Source organism: Furipterus horrens, unplaced genomic scaffold, assembly GCF_987537825.1.
Source record: "Furipterus horrens unplaced genomic scaffold, mFurHor1.1.pri manual_scaffold_8, whole genome shotgun sequence".
In the NCBI taxonomy this organism is placed as follows: domain Eukaryota; kingdom Metazoa; phylum Chordata; class Mammalia; order Chiroptera; family Furipteridae; genus Furipterus; species Furipterus horrens.
Window position 1 is genome coordinate 101760582 of NW_028327178.1, and position 17045 is coordinate 101777626.

Here is a 17045-nt window from a genome sequence, read left to right on the forward strand (position 1 = left end):
ATAAAAACAATATAAAAAGCATAAACTATCTCATTATTTGTTACATTGATTACATGTTGAGATGATAAAAACTTGGATGTAGTGGGTTAAACAAGATATGTTATCAAAATTAATTTCACCAGTTTCTTTTTACATTTTTAAAAACGTCACAATTAGAACATTTTAAATTACTTAGGTCATTTGCATCTATGGCTGGCGTTATAATTCTACAGGGCAGCGCTGATGTAGGGTTTCCTGTGGAGAAATGGAATCCCTAAAATCAGTAAATTCGACAGGAAGAAGACACAGATAAGGAGAGGGAGGGTTTCTACTTAGAGCCTCAAAGGGGAGCTATAATAGGGGTAGAGTTTGAGCCAGGGGAGCAGAAGGCCCAGTAAGGCTTTCTGGAGGCCTCCCTCTCGGTGGCCTCATGCATGGGGTTTCCTCCTTATGCAAATGAAGCCACCCGCAGGTGGGGTGGAGGAGCCCTTGATCTCACTTAGGGGAGGCAGGGAGGAGTCAGAATGGTGGACACAGTGGACCAAGGCTGAGGCCCAGGGGTGCTAGTGTGGGAAATGGAGGGCAAGTGCAAAGGCCTTGAGCTGGAGAAGCCGGGAGCACCTGCCATCGGTGTAAATGAACTAAACCTGGGCAACGTCCCTGTCCTCACCTCTTCTCCCTGGAGCCCACAGTGCCACGCGGGGAGGCAGCTCAGGACCAGCGACGGCCAAGCTCACCCTCCTGAGGCACCATCTTTGGGAACTGGGTCAGGCCACCGCCCCCGGATGCCACCAGGAAACGCTGAGCCCACCCACCGCTGTGGATGTGGGTGGGGCAGGGGTCCATACGTGTATGTGTGTGTCCACAGGCACAGGAGGGGGATAGACCAAACATTACCTCCTCTGACAGCCCCTCCCTGATGGACAACCCAGCTACCACCCCCTTCCGCACAGCACCCTCTTCAGTTTCACAGGAGCATTTCTCCTTGAAGTTACTTTTCATGTGAACGTGGAATCGCAGTGATTATCCGTCTCCCTCACTCCGTGAGCCCAGGCGTTGTGCCTTCCTTACTCATTACTGAAGTCCTGGGCCCTAGAATATTGCCTGGCATGTGGCAGGTACTCCAGAAATTAGATGAACACTGGAATTGGTCTTAACGTGTCTTCTGCCTAAGACTTTGGAGAAACCCAGGAAGGGTTTTGCATTAGGACAAGGCTGGAGACCCTCAAACTTGAGACCTATTTGCAGATCCAGAGGGGTATGGCAGCCCCGGTGACTTGGCTAAACCCACAGGAAGGGAATTCTACAGGCTGCCATGAGCATCTTGCACCAGGAGACTTGGCTCCAGCAGGTGGCCCTCATGACTCCAGGTAGATGCCACCTGCTGACCAGGGCACTTACCGAGCTCCACGTCCTGGTCGTCCGTGAGCACCAGGATGATGTTGGGGCGGATGTTTCGGCGGTCCCTCTGAAACCTGCCTTTCAGGCGGTGGTGCGACAGAAAGGCCGAGCTCCCACCCAGCAGAGGGAGGACAGACGCAGAGAGCAGGCACAGCAGGAGGCCGGGGCGGGCCATGGTTTGTTTCTGCCGATCTGTGCTGCTTCTTGCAGGAGGCAGGAGCCTGAAGCTGCGGCTGGCGGACTCGTTTCTTTGCCCTCTTCCCTCTCTGCTCACGGATCTAAAGAGGCAGGAAAAGAACCAGGTCAATCTTTATGTAAGGCTGCCCGGCTGCTTGGTCTCATATAATGACCGGCACGATGGCTGCTGAGAAGGACAGTGACAATTTCTCTGATCAGGGACAGCTCAGGCGATGAGAAAAGTACTTGCAACTTGCTCAGGCAAAACAGGCTGGTAGGAAAGCCTTCTGTGACCACTTCTGCAGCTGGGATTCTCCCCTGGACCAGGGAGCCTCTGGATGTGCTGGTGGCAGCCCAGGCCCCAAATCAGATGATCGGCCCGTCACTGAACCACTTTGACAGACAGATCACCCCCAGAGAAAGGAAAAGAAGAAGCCCGTTTTAGGGGAGCAGGTATTCCTGCTCCTCTCTTCTCTGCGGGCCCTGTGGGGTGAGCACAGGGGAGGGGGCTGCAGCCTGGCTGGAGCCAGTGTGGGGCTCAGGCAGGGGTCTGGCCAGCAGGGCGGGAACGGCGTCTGCTTTGGACTGGACGGCTCCTCATAGGTTTCAGTCCTGACTCCATCACTCACCAGCTCAGTTTCCCCATCAATCAGTCAGCAGGGAACTCGGGGAGACATGGCTGTTACAAGAACCCGGTCCAGTTGGGGTGTGTGTGGAGGCTCCCTGCCAACAGGCCCCAGAACTGGGTAAGTTATTCACATTAGGTTTAAGTGGTCGAATAAAGAAAATGACAGAGGAGCCACTTGAGGGCTAAAAAGCTGAGGAAGAAGAACTGTCACACTCCACGGTGACCTCAGTCACCTCCGCCCCAACACCCCAGACGAGGCCACAAGCAAAGGCCGAGGCGTGAAGGCAAAGCTTGGCTCGGGCAGGTCCCTGCTCTCGCTTTGCTCTTTGGTCTCTGCGGTCATTTTTCTACTTTTTGAGGAAATGAGCCTTCAAGTCTTGTCCAGATATAGACTTCTGGTCTCATTTATTTAAGAGGACAGAGAGAAAGAGCGAGCAAACAGACGTGTTGAGAGGAAACCGAACTCACTGAAGTCAGGCTGAGTCACCGTCCTTGTGACCTTGAAGGACCATGGGGAACCCCACCCCAAAGTCAAGGCTCAGGGAACTCGGCAAGGGCCCCAGTTTCTGCAGAGGGGAATGTGCCGCCTTCATTATCTCTCCTAGAGACTACTAAAGCCTCTTAAGAGTCCCCCCACTGCCCCCATTGCCCCCCTTCCATTACCCCTGGGGCAGCCAGTGTGAACACCCTAAAGCTCAGACTATTTCATACCACTCGGCGATGCACGTAGTGCACAGAATTAAAGGGACACTCACTCCAGGTTGTACAAGTGCAAGGTCCTCACCTCACCTTAGTCCCAGTCCTGTCACTCACCTGCTCAGACTCTCCTCTGGCTTCTCCTGGCTCAGGGGAATTAGAGGCAAATTCATCACCAGGGCCCCTGTGACCTAGCCCCTGCCCACCTCTCCCCCTTCCTCTCAACTGCTCTCCAGCCCCACTGGCTCCTTTCTGTTGCCTGAATAAGTCCAGCTTGCTCCTGCCCCAGGGCCTTTGCACTTGCTCTTCCTTAAGCTTGGAAGAGTCTTTCCTCAAATTATGTATGATGGGCTTATTCACCTCTGACAAGTCTCAGCACAGACCTTCTCGGAGAGGCTGCCCTGACCACCTATGTAAGGTGGTGCCCCCCACCCCGGGCATTCTCTGTATTTTATAACCTGTTCTATTTCCCTCATACTCCTTACTACAACCAGCAACTGTCTTATTTACTGCCCAGTTGTCCCCACTGGAGGGTCAGCTCTGTGAGGACAGCAAGTGGGCCTGTGTTAATCACAGCATGCTTGTCACATGGCAGGTGGCAAAGACATGTCCACATGAATAAAGGAGCGGGGCTGTTGTTAAGGTCCTCTGAGTTCTGCAGAGCGAGGGGCGCAGGGCTCAGCAGGGCAGCCTCCATCAGTGACGCCCTCCCCGTCACCCTTCCTGAGTTGCCAAGGAGGAGCTGGCCTGAGTTCTCTGGGCATACGATGATTGAAAAGACCCCAGGACGGGTCCGGGGTGGGCTGCTCTTCATGTCCCCTGATCCACGGTCCAGCCTCGGTGCCCCAGGAAGCAGAGCTGTGCAGACTGGTCTCTGGCTTCCTGCTGTTCCGCCCGGGGAAGGTCTGCTGGGCAGCAGCAGGGCAGGCGGGGCGGCCAACCAGCCGACTTCCTGTCCTCGCTCCTCTCCCGCACGCAGTGGCTCCCGGTCACTTTGTCTCTCCAGTCTGGCCACAGTTCCAGCCAGGACCCCTCCCTGCTCTAGCTCCCCCCCCAGTTCTGAGCGCCTGTCCCTCCTCTTGCCCCTCCGAGCCTGGGGTAGCTATGCCTCCTCCTCTCCCTTGCTAGCTCCCAGGCGCTGCATCATTCCTGTCTGTTCCCTTACCCTCACCCAGCGCCAGAAAACAGTGCCTTCAATCTCCGCTCCCTAGGGGAGGCCGGGAGCAGGGGCAGGCTGCACATGGGGCTCCCTTCCCACTCTCAGGGGAGCTGACTGAGAACTGCGAGTTTCATGGGACCGGAGGGCAAGCACTGACTTCCACTTTCAACCCCAGAGCCTGCTGACACATGCAGCTCTCGGCAGCCGGGGTCCGTGTCCGCTGTGTCCTGGGCGCCTGATTTGTGCCACGTCCTGTGACAGGTACGACAGAGGCTTTGGAGTGACTTGCTGGGTGAGCCTCGCCAAGTAACCTAACACCTCTGTGCCTCAGTTTCCTCACCTGTAAGATGGGTGTAAGGGATTAACGAGTTGATGCCGAGTGCCTGGCACGTGGCACTAACCGGAGCCCCTGGCTGGCAGTGTAACCCGTTACTAGGATACTGGTATCACCGCAGCCGGGTGCGAGTCAGGCACTCTGTTGGCAGATCTCGCTCAATCCCCACACCCACCGTCTCACACGGGTACCAGCACCATCCCCCCTTTACAGTTGAGACAGCTGAGGCCTCGTCACGGTCTTAAGGTCACCCAGGGAGAAAGTGGCAGAGACAGGATTTGGCCTCTGCTCTGCCTGCTCAGCGTGGGCCCCTCACTGCTCAGCTCACGTTTCCCAGCTTCTCCCGCTCACGCGCCCCAGGCCGGAGGTCTGCCCCTGCCATTATTCGCTTCACGCACTTCTTGAAATGACCTCATTTGAAGGTTTCTGAAAAAGGAAACTTTGTGTCCAAGGATAAATGGAAAGTCAGCAAACCTTCCCTGTAGAACCGACCACACAAAATCAAAGGAAATGGACACAGAGTCACTCAGTCTAACAGCACCTAGTTTGCGGTAAAGGCTCCGAGCCCAGCCCTGGGCGCGCCTGTTCTTGAACTTGCTCGCTCTCTCTTTCAGGGAGATTCGCAGGTAGCGTATCAGCAGCATCTCTGCTGGAGGGAATGGGAGGCTTCAGAGGGATGGAACGGAGACAAGCTCCAGCCATCTGGCAGCTAATGGGTCCCTGAATCACCCCAGATCGTGGGGTCCTCAGAAAGTGTTGTTGATGGGTACTTATCCTCCCCGGGGAAACACACCGGGATGCTTTGTGCTTTGCACATCCTCAAAAAGGCATTCGTGTTCCTTCAGGGAGACGTCGAGGGATAAAATACCACGAGAATGGCCAAGGGTTGCTCTACAAAGAGCAGCTCTCTCACACCAGGAACAGTAACAGCAAACGCTTACTGAGCTCGTAATGCTCCCGCCTGCCCTAAGCGTTTTACGTACTCATATCAACCCGTTCCACCTGCACATCCGCCCACTGGTATTATTATACCCATTTTATGAACCAGGAAGCTGAGGACCAGAGATCGAAAAACACTTTCTCACGGTCCCGTGGCTCCGTAGCTGGCAGAGACAGAGTCCGGCTGGAGTCAGCCGGCTCAACCGGAAGCTCCTGGAAGTAGATCTCTGGGCGAGTTCCTATGAGTCTCCGAGCCTCAGTTTCCTTATTTGCCAAATGAAGCAGCATGCGGCCACCAGCCTGCCGCCTGTGATGTGAGGTCCAGGGGAGCTGGGAGCTGCAGCCTGCACTGGGAGCCCTGGGCCAGCCAGGTGGGGAGTGGAGCGGGGACTCTGCCCCTGGCACCTGTGTGGGACTTCTTAGCGACCCCTGCCCCCACTTCCTGGCAGCTATTGCCAGCCAGCCAGGCTGCTCCTGCTCTGGATGAAAGTATGCTCTGCGATCAGAGACTGGAGAACAGGAGCTAATTATTTCATCAGCTCTAGTCATCAATAGGTCGATTTTTGATGAATTGCCTGGCTCCGATGTCCCCAGGCCTTGTGCCAGCCTCTCTCCAGATGCCGAAGGAATCAATTAAAAATGACACAAGGGATTCTGCCTCCATTTTTCTCTTTCTTGGTAAAAGAGTCAAAGTGGCTGAACCGAGAGAGGGTCTGGTGAATCCGTACAGCTGACTGATGTTCTGACTGTCCCACGACACCTCTCCTCCTTCCATCAGTTTGTGCCAAGGTCCATCCCACTCCTTCTCTTCCTCCCAGACCGGATGGCGTCTCTGGAAATGCCTACTGTCCCAAGCATCATCCCTGCCCCTGGATCTGTATGCCTATCTGCAGAAAGCAGCAGGTCTCAGTGTGATTGGCAACCCCTAGCTCTGCATACCACAACTCTGGGGACCATCCAGGACCACCCAGGCCTGTCTGGGAAGACCCAGATAGCTGCTTTTCTCTGAGGACCCCCCCCCGCCAACGTCCCACCAGAGTAGCTGAGAGGAGTTTGGGAATGGTCAGGTAACTGAGGCGGATGGGAGGGGAAGATGTGGCCAGAGGCAGAACCAGGCATTGACCAGACAGGAGAACTCACATGGGAGGTAGGAAGAAAGGAAATTGTAGGGTGTGCAGGGATGCCCCGTGTGCTGGGGCCAGAGACTCTGCAACTGACTGGGGGACCCTCCTAGGGGGTCCAGAGGGCCAGGCCACTTCTGTCTGCCTTCAGTTACTTGATAAGTATTTATTTAGGCCAAGTATGTGCGAGGCAGTGTTAGGTGGTAGGATAATCCTGCCTCCACACTGGTTGCCCTGCTTTCATCCCCGCTCCTTCTATCAAGCAGCCAGAAGGACCCTGTTAAAAGTAAGAGGTTGTCTTCCTCTCCTGCAAAGCCTTCAAGGGCTCCCATCTCATGCTGAATAACCCCCACCAAACCCTCCAAAAAGCTTACTAGGTCCTACACAGTCAGCTCCATCCCCTCTCTGACTTCATCCCCTTCTCCTTTCCCCCTTGCCCACTCAGCACCGGCCACATGGTCTCTGTGCTGTTCCTCAAACATGCCACCCCAGGGCCTTTGCACATGCTGTTCAAGCTGTCTGCCGCCTTCTCCCAGATGTCTTCATGGCCCTTTCCTCACCTCTTTGAGGTTAAAATCAAAATCTCTTACCTCCCCAGTAGCACTCACCTCTCCTGACTGAATAGTTTATGTCTTTGTGGGTTTCCTGGACTAAAACAGCCCCATGAGGGCATGGATTTTGTCGGCCTTGTTCACATCTGTATCCCCAACACCTGAAACAGTGCTTCAGTATGAGCACACGCTCAGGACACTTACTGACTTAGCAAGGCATTTTCTCCCTCCTGGTCACAGTACTCCCATTGTGGTTGGGGGCACTGTCCCTCCCTTAGGAGGATTCTGTGCAGTTTGAATGTAGGGTGGGATATGTGACCCAGGTGGAGCTGATCAGCACATTCCATCTCTAGCTCCTCTGACTGGCCCAGAAATAGACGTGTGACCCAGGCTTGGCCAACAAGAGGGAGGGGAGGAATAGTAGGGTGGGTTGCTTGGTGCTGGGAAGGGGTGAGCCCAGCCTGGGCACCAACTGCAGCCTGAGGGGATGCTGGTGACACTAGGCTGATGCACCCTACAGCAGGTCACAGGCTCAAACAAGTGTCCCTGTTGCTTAAGCTTGTCTGAGTTGGGGCTGTCATTTGCAACAGAAAGAATCCAGAGCAACACAATAAACTCCCAAGAATGAGAGCGATGAAGAAAACCTAAAATTTATGATGTGCTTATCTTGGGTCCTGCCCAATTTTCAGCACTTTTCCTGTGTTAACTCATGTCACCCTTACAGCAACATTATGAATTGCAGATGAGCAAGCCGAGGCACGGAGATTCAGCAGCCTGCCCAAGGTCACACCACTTGAGCACTGAGCACCGGCCCGTGACCCACCCCTTGCCACCCTCTCTCCATGCTTCTTTGCGCCCTGGGAACTTCACTGGGATGGATCACATTCATGGGCTTTGTACTCTGGCTCCTGGTAGAGTGTGGTCATGGGGGAACGCTACCACGGGAAGGGAGGTGGGAAGAGAGAGGGGCCCGGCTATTTTCCAGATGCCCTCTTTGCCCTCTTACTGGGAAATGACCACATCCCTCCACTGCTTTCTAGTGAGGGCCGCAGCTCCTGTGGGTGACCCTCTCCGGGTTCCAGCAAATGCTCCCCACTGTCCCCAGCTCCAGGGAATCTGTATTACTCATGTTCCTACATTCTGCTCACACCTTCATTGGGGGGCCCCATCTGTTTCTGGTCGCACCAACACTGCAAGGAGACAGCACAGCTGAGACTGGCACCCAGACATTCTGACCCGGGAGCCCTCTCTTGATGCCTATGCTTACTTGGAAAGTGATGAGTGATAGCAGAGCCTGAGGTTAAGTGTGTTGCACAAACAGGAAAAAGTGGGGGGCAGGGAGGAGGACGGGACTTCTGGCCTGGGGGCAATCAGGGAGGGCTGCCTGGAGGAGTCCTTAGAGAGTCAAGTTCAAGAAGTCTAAGAGGAACAAAGGTCTGATGTGGGCAGACCCTGAAGAAGGGAGTGAAGTGCAGGGTGCTGCCGGGAGGGCAAATGGCTTGAGGAAACAGCAGGCAGAATGGGAGGGGTGGAAATGTGTGGTCCTGAGCCTCACAAGCCCAGAAGTTGTCTAGACAGGGGATGACACACGCACATCTGTTAAACCTTACACTCCCCTGGCGTCTCCCCTTCTTCCTGGCCACAGGCTTTTTTGAGCCTTCTCTCCTCCCCACCAGGGCTGTCAACGAAAGGACAGGAGCTCCTGTAACCTGCAGGCCATGAACCTTCCCTGTCTCTGCTACCCAGGTCCAGGGCATCTGGTGGCTCTCTGCCTGTTCTTGGAATTCTAGCTGGAGGCTGAGAACCAAGCCAGCTCTCAAGAGCAAGACAGGGGCCAAAAAAAAAAAAAAAAAAAAAAGGGTCCCTCAGAGGGAGGGGGATAAGATCAGATTTCAAGACAAGGGCTCAGGATCTGGAAAGGAAATCAGGGCATAAAGAGAAGGGCTTAAGAACCCAGTAGTGCACATAACTGTTCACACAACAGGAAATCCTCCATGGCCTATTGTGTGCCAGGCAGTTCTTGGCGCTGCAGATCCAACAGTTGGTGGTGGGGAGGGGGGAAGAGTCCCTGCCCACATGGAGCTGAGATTCTAAGGGGTCTGCATATCAAAAGCTGGGGTTGAAAGTCTCCAGCTGAAGGTGAGAAGGGTCAGAAAACAGGATCAAAGGACCAGCAAATCACAGGTGAACTGTTAGATCTGTTAGATTAGGACCATGGATTACATATCTAGTTAGAGCTCAAAGGAAGTTGAGAAACAAGATATTTGTTGTTTGAAGTCTTGGGAAGTTGAGCATGGTAAGGTTCTGCGTGTCCAGTGAGCGGGTGTTTGAGAGGCCATGTAATTCACATGCTCAGATGTCTGAGCATCTGTTACATGCCCTGTACTGTTTCATGACCAGTGGAAAGAAAACCAGACACAAATCTCTGTTCTCATGGAACTGACAAAGACAGCAGAGAAAGGGCAGCAGGTCGATGGATAGGTGCTAGGGGGAAAAGAGAGCCGGTACCAGACTAGAGAACGGGTTAAGATGGCGACTGGAGCCTGACAGCCTGGGTTCGAATCTTGGCTCCACTGCTTACCAGCTGTTGGAAAAGTCACTTAACCTCTTGTGGCCTCAGTATCTCACCTGTAAAGTGGCACCAATAATAGCACTGACAGAGTTGTGAGGATGAAATGACTTAATACCTATGAAACCTTTACAACAGAGCTATAAACAGTAAGCACCCAATAAATGTTGGCTTTGGGCCACCTAGCAGTTTTCTCACTCAACTTTCTGAAAGTACCCAGTTTTCAGTTGGGATCCTATTCTCCCCAATCCATGCTCCAGAAGGTGCAAACCAGGTCCCAGCTACAAAACTCCAAGGCTGAACCAGTCAGGGCCTTCCAGTGACCAACCAGAGTAACCCAGGCACTTTGGCCTAATTAGAGAGAGGTGCCTACTCTTTCCAACTGGCTAACTTATTCCATATCTTGTTGCCTCACATGGAGTTGGAGTGAAGCCAACACACAGGAGAGAACAGAGCTGCAGAATGGAATATACTTGGGTCTTGACAACTTTGGAGACCTGGATCCAGCTAAGCTTGAAGGAGGTTTACCTCTGGGTTCTTTGTTCATTTCTTTGCACCAACAGATTCTTCCATGTCCTTCATCTAGTTTTCTTTCTTTTTAGGTCAAGTTTCTCAGCACTTTGACTCTTCAGGGATGTGAATCAAATTCTCCTTTTTCCTTAGGTCACTCCGAGTAGCTTTCTCTGTCACTTGCAACCAAATGAGCCCAAACAGTAGAGCAGGCTGGAGGCAGAGTGTTGACTCAGGTGACACCCCTGACACCTTCAGCCTTTGTATAGACACATCTACCAACACTGCCTTCTAGTCCTGGGCCTGTGCCCAATTCTCGCAGGCAAACGTCCCTCATTCTTATTTGTTATTGGATCCAAGAAAAGAGGTGCAGAGAAGTGGAAGAAACGTGGGCATGGCAGTCACAAATTCTGGTCCTGATGCGGCCTCAGTTTCCTCATCTGTCAAGGAAAACAGGCTATTCCCTGGGCGTGGCCTTCAGGTCTGGGATGTGTGGAGTCTGACAGGTGGAGAGAGAGCCTTCCCAGGCCTCCCTCTGTCCCCTCTGGGCTCAGTCCCAGGCTTATTGTCTTTAGAGCACTCACTGCAGCCTGCTATTCCTTTATGCACACTTCTGTTCGGGTTTTTATTTCGTGGGAGGCTGTTGTTCCCACTGGAAGCTCTATGAGGGTAGAGGCTGTTGGTTTCTAACTACACAGCCCCAGCCCCAGCCCCTGGCGCAGCCCGGGTCCTAATTCTTCCAGTCAACAGATATTTACTGAGCACCTACGATGCACAGGCCCTAGGCTCTGTGCTGAGGATCCAGAAATGAAAATCTTTCATGATCAGACACCCAAATAAATTACAGGTACATGAGGTGATACATCCTAAGGGGAAGATGCGGGGGATGGGGGGTGGGGCAAATTTCTAGTGGGGGAAGGCTGTAATTCTACATGGCATGGGTCAGCAAAGGCCTATTTTGGAGATGACATTGGGCAGAGTCCTGAGGGAGGTGAAGAAATGTGCCCTGTAGATAGTTTGGGGAACAGTGTTCCAGGCTTAGGGGAAAAGCAAGTGCAAATGTCCTGAGGTGCGACCGTGCCTCGGTGTTCGCGAAACATAAAGTGAGCAAGCATGGCTGTAGGGGAGCGGAGTAAGGAGAAGGCTAATATTCAAAGTGAGACAGGGGCCAGGAAGGTTCCAGCCCAGGAGTGCCAGGTCGGATGTAGGCTTTAACAGGATCCTTCTGGCTGGTGACCGCCATGGACCAGTGTGGGGGCAGTGAAGGGGCGAGAAGTGAGATTCTGGGTGTTGATGAATGAATGAATGAATGAATGAAAGGAGGGAAGATTGGCACATGCCCACTGCACCAACTACCATTTCTGTATAACAACTTACCCCCCAATCTGGAATAAAATCTTTACTTTTTCTTATTTTTTATGCTCAGGGACTCGTGCTCAGGAATTCAACAGGTCACAGCAGAAATGGGCTAGTCTCTGCTTTGTAACATCTAGGGCCACTGCTGAAAAGACAGAACTGGGGACTTGAGTCCTCTGGTGGCTGCTGCTGGCCCTCAGCTGGGACCTCAGTGGGACTTCTCCATGTGGCCTGGCCTTTCTCACAGCATGGCGGCCTGAGAGTGGTGTCTGATTTCTAATGTCCCAGTGGTCAAGGTCCCTCCTGTCCCACCAAGCCTCAGATGTCACTCAGGATCACTTCTACCATGTTCTATCGGTGTCACGCAATTCACAAGAGAGGCCAGATTTAATGAGGGGACACGGACCCCACCTCTCAATGGGGGCATGTCCAGGTCACACTGGAGGTGAGGATGTGGGGTGCCCTCTGGCTGTCTTGGGAAACACAGTGGGCCCTGCCAAGTCATGGAAGCCTGGGCATGGCAGGGGGAACAGAGCCTGTGGGTCACCGCCCACCCCCGGCTTGGCACATCACCCCTGCTAGGAAGTGAAACTTCAAGTGCGTCAGATTCTGTCTGTCTGCCCCTGCCATACTTCTGACCCCACAGCCATTTCGCAGCTCCCTGCCTGGGGGGAGGGACCTGAAGTCTGCCCCCAACTCCAGTTCTCCTCACATGACCCAAAGGGGTTAAGTCAATGGGTCCTGGGAGCTACAGCAACCACTTCCCCTCTTTACATCCGAGGATGGCCTTTGCTTATTATTTCTGCACTGAAAACATTTCTTCATTCTCACTTAAAAAAAAAAACCCAAGCCCAAAACTTCCCTCTTTCTTGTTCTTAAGTAGAAAGGGGGCCACCTGATGAAGCCAAACAGAAGTGTGGGAGCTGACTGGGGGGGGGGGTGCATGGCGTTCACTTCCCCAGGCCTTCCCTGCTGCCAGGAGAACCGATGCCCTCAGGCTCTGCCCTTTGGCCCTAGGAGCTCAGGGTCACTGTTGACCCGGAAGCTGTCCAAGAGGGGAAACTGCCTCTCAACTGTCCCCGGTCTCATCAGGTGGCCGCTGGCTTGTCTGGGGTGGGAGACTTCAACTGGGGGATGCCAGGCCAGGGCTCCACGGCCAGGATGGTGACGACGCCTGGCTGGGTGAGAGAGGTGCCAACAGCTCCCAACCTGCCACAGCTCAGCCCCAGATAATGCAGTTCCCCGAGGGGCCTAGATCTGGACATCGCCAGTCAACCACCGCAACTTTGCAGGCAGCTCCTGGGAAGCTCCCAGGGGCAGGGGCTGCTGGGGTGAAGCAGATGGTCTGAGAGTCTGAAAGGGGCGACAGGACTGACCTTTGCCCTGCGCCCTCCATCCATATGTCAGGGTCTCAGGGAGTTCTGCTTGTCACCTGCAGTCTCATCGGTGCGAGAGTTAGCTTCCATTCACTCCCTTTCTTATTCAGTGCATTTATCAGCAAAGGAAGGTTCTTCCTCCATGGGGAACGAGAATCACTTGCCCTGAACCAGGGTCTCTCAGCTCGGACCTACTGACACTCAGGGCCAGGCCATTCTTCGCTGTGGGTCATCCTGTGCATGGCATGGTGTCTGGCAGCATCCCTGGCTGCCTGTTACATGCAAGTAGCACCCCCACCCACCTGGGACAATCCAAAACGTCCCCAGATGTCGCCCAACAGCCCCCACGTGAGAACGCTGCCATAAAGGGACAGCAGCACTAAGAAGCAAACCCACAATGACCTTGTGGTTCCACTCTTGCTTGCCAAGGGCACTGAGATTTTTCTTACAAGGGGAGCAGGCCTCCTTGAAGGCCAGGATGGAGGAGTTCGTGGGACTCCCTCCTCGATGTCAGAGGGCGAAAGGGCAGAAAAGGGAAGGGCCTGCTCACTGAGATTTGAAGTCATTTATAAACCCATACATGGGCCCCTAGAAAGAGGACTACCCTTTGATCCAGACTAGGAACTGGGTCCCCGGAGCCCAGAGGGCTGGCCCAAGGCCTGGGCTCACGAGAACTCTGGATATTGTCTGGTCACCTTTGGAGAGAGACACTTATCTGTAGGGCCTTTGTCTAAAGTGGGGATACAAACTCAAACAGCTGCAGGGACAGGCAGGAGAATTAAAAGACTTAGGGGAACAGGGAAGGACGGGGACAGGACCACACTGGAGATACGCAGATTCCAGAGTGAAAACATTTCAACACATTTTAAATATCGAGCAGGCCAAAGCCTGTCTGGAGTGGGGCTGGGGGACTATTTGCAACCTTTCAAAGATGTCTGATTTTTTCTGAGCACCTACTCTGTGCCAGGTGCTGTGTGGGATGCTGGATAACAGCAGTGGACGTGAGGCAGACCAGGCCTCTGGCCTCAAGGAGCTGACCTTTCAGTGGGGAAGACAGATACTTAACAAATGAAGATGAAGTTCAGGTTTTCTTAAGCGCTTTGAGGGACATTATGAAGGGACAGGACAGAGAGTAAGTTGGGGGAGGCCTCTAGGAGGAGGTGATGTTTGAGCTGAGAACAGAAGGTGGGTGAGAAGCCAGTTGTGGATGAAATGCTTTCTAAGCAAAGGAAGAAGCTGTGCAAAGGCCCTGTGGTGGAAATGAGCTTGGCCTGTTTGAAGAACAGAAGGCAGATCAGTTTGGCAGGAGGAGGGAGCAGGAGTGGCAGCCTGGCCTAGGCGCGGCTGGACATGGCCTCACCCCTGCCCACACCTGCCAGGTAGGTCACACCTGCTCCCCTTCCTGGGTGTTTAGGGGAAAAGGGAATCAGATACAGAAATTCCCACTTCTGTTCTTTGTTCTTTTGTCTTAGCTCTGGACAAAAGCTTCCCTGGCAGCAAGTTACAAAGTTATTTCTGCAAAGGGCCTTTGGCCAAAAGCAATAAAGTCGGACCTGAACAGAGTCATTATTCACGCCTAACTGTGGGCCGGTTCCCAGTGCAGGCTGACTCTGCCAGGACTGACAATTCCAGACACACCCCCTCCCCACTTTTAACCCCACACTCTCTCAGTGTACTGTTTCTCCCCTGAAAACACGTATTTATGTTTCCAAAGACTGTAGTTTCCTTCAAGAAGAACATAAAAGGGATAAAGGGCTATTTTGACTGGCTGGTATGAATAATCCAATTAATTCTTCCTTTCCACCCAATCCATAGCCCTGTGCTCCATCCTCACCCATCATGCCCCTGCTATTAGCTGATAGTTTCTCATTAGCTCACCTTGGAAACAGTCTGTTGCTTACAATTATTTGAGAAGCTTGTCCTCACAGGCGGGGAGGGAGTCTGAAGCTACTTTTTACCAAATAACCCACTAAATATAGAGATGCGAGTTGAGAGAATTTGGAATGACAGGTCCATTTCCAACCCTGGCGTGCTGTGCAATCTAATTAGCAGCTGGAAACAGACCATCAAGTGGGAGCACAGCCGTGGGTCAGAGGTGCTCTTCAAGTCCGGATCAGTGTCTCCCACTGAAGGTCTCCCCACTGCTGGGGCCTCACAGGGTGTCTCCAGGTGTCCTGTGTGTACAGGGGCCGCAAGAGAGGGAGTAGAGCTGGGTTGGCAGTGTCCATGGGGGGGTGAGGACTGGAGAGGCGGGAGCACACCATTGTGCCAGCTTTTCCCACCTTGTCACGTTTGCTCTCCCTTCCAGATGTCAGTTCAAATCATCCCCCATCCTTGGGGGGTTGACGCTGAGGTGTGGCAGGGGTTCTGGGGCTTGGCTTTGCCCCATAAAGTGCAGAGGGCTCCCAGTTTGCCAGCAGTGCCTGAGCTATGGGGCCCTTGTCCTTGAAAAGCCACCATACATTTTGGGCATTCTACTTACACCGGACTTTAAAAAATTCATTCATTTATTCATTCATTCACTCATTCAGCCACCCACCCATCCATCCTCCATTCATTCATTCATTGATTAAAATATGTTCACTGCTCATCTTGAAGCAGAGTCGATTATTGAGGGGCCATGTAGGGCTTTTGTCTGTCCAGCATCTGGTCCCCTTCTTTTGACAACAGCACCCCAATTTCCTGAGGGCCCTCTCTCCAAGATGCCCTACCCTCTCTTGCCATGTGACCAAGGGGTGATCATGTGACCAAAACTGGCCAGTCAGACTCTCACTGAGGCTCTGACTCTCAAATGGACTCAAAGGCAGAAGAAAAAAGCAGGGGTGCGTTTGTCCCATTGGAACCCCTCCTGCAGGGGCTGCCAGCAACTCCTGCCCTGAGGTCCCTAGAATGTCCTATGCTAAAGAAGCTTAAGAAGTCTCGGTGGCTCTCATTTTTGCGGGCTGAGAAGTCAGACTACCCTGAGATCCCCATACTGTGAGGACGCCCAGGCCGCCATGAGAAAATGCCACGTGGAGGAGAATAGAGCCATTTAGCTGATGGCCCCAACGGTGCTCCTGCCTTGTGACCAGCACTAGCCACCAGCCACTTGAGAGGAGCCATTTTGGACCCTGCAGCTGATATTACATGAAGCAACCCTCCCACCCCAGCAACCCACAGAGTCATTAGAAATAAAGTGTTGTTGCTTTAAACCATAGCATTGGGGGTGATCTGTCATGCAACAGGAACCCAACCAAAGAACCCCCGAAAGACGAAAGACACCGACTGGAGCCCATTCCTCCAACCGGAATGTCACCCATGACCTATGATGAGACGACATTTTAGGTTTCCTGGGCCAATGGCTTCAATCAGATGAACACTTAGAAGAGCACATCATTCGTTCATTCTTTCCGTCATTGGTTCAAATGGCCACCAAGCTCCTGTTCGAGTTTCCTCAATTATGAAAAACTTGGCCCTGCTTAAAAGGGCTGTTGTGATGATTAAAAGCTTGGCAACAAATAACAATGATATTAGATTCTATTATTATTATAAACAGAGTTGCTATGCATTGTCCTTAGAAGTGTGGCCATTTGGTGTGAACAATGTGCTGGAGGTGGTGTGTTTGAGAGGTCATTGGGTCACGAGGGTGGATCCCTCACGAATGCAATTTGTGCCCTTAAAAAAGTGACCCCAGGGAGCTCCCTCACCCCTCTGCCATGCTAGGACACATCTAGCGAGAAGGTGGCAAACGTGAACCAGGAAGCAAGGTCTCGCCAGACCCTGAATCTACTGCCACCTTCACCTTGACCTTCCCAGCCTGCAGAAGTTGTGTTGTTTATAAGCCTCCCGGGGCCCAGTATCCAGTTCCAGCAGCCTGAATGGACGAAGACCCCTGCAGCACAGAACGCTACTCCAGTTTCCCCGGCGCCGGCACACTCAGAAGGCCGCCTGGCCTGTGGGCAGTGCTCAGTACCTGTGAAGGTTCGGAGTGTGGGCTGGGGACAGGAGATGACAGAGGCTGGTCTCCTACCCTGTGACAGCTCCTTTCAGGAAGGCGACAACTGAAGCAGAGACAGCTGTCTTTCTGAGGGCACGTGCAGAGCTCTTGGCTCCCAGAGCCCTCATTAGAATGCCACCATGCTCATCTCGCGGATGAACCCTCACATCTGACGGGGCCTGAGACTGGTCAGGACAGAGCGCTGCCAGCACTCTGCTGGGCATGATGTCCCCGCTGCAGCCAGAGGGGGATGACGTTAGCTCAAAACCCAGC

At 53.2% G+C, this 17045-nt stretch overlaps 1 protein-coding gene across 1 annotated transcript in view; it reads right to left on the reverse strand.

Moving 5' to 3' along the window:
- The window catches only part of SULF2 (sulfatase 2), a 97928-nt gene that overhangs the window by 70250 nt on the left and 10633 nt on the right, over positions 1-17045 (reverse strand). The window contains exon 2 of the mRNA XM_090286532.1: positions 1381-1658. Coding sequence (XP_090142658.1) covers positions 1381-1555 — 175 coding nt within the window. The 5' untranslated portion in view covers positions 1556-1658. The remainder of the gene's footprint in view (positions 1-1380; positions 1659-17045) is intronic.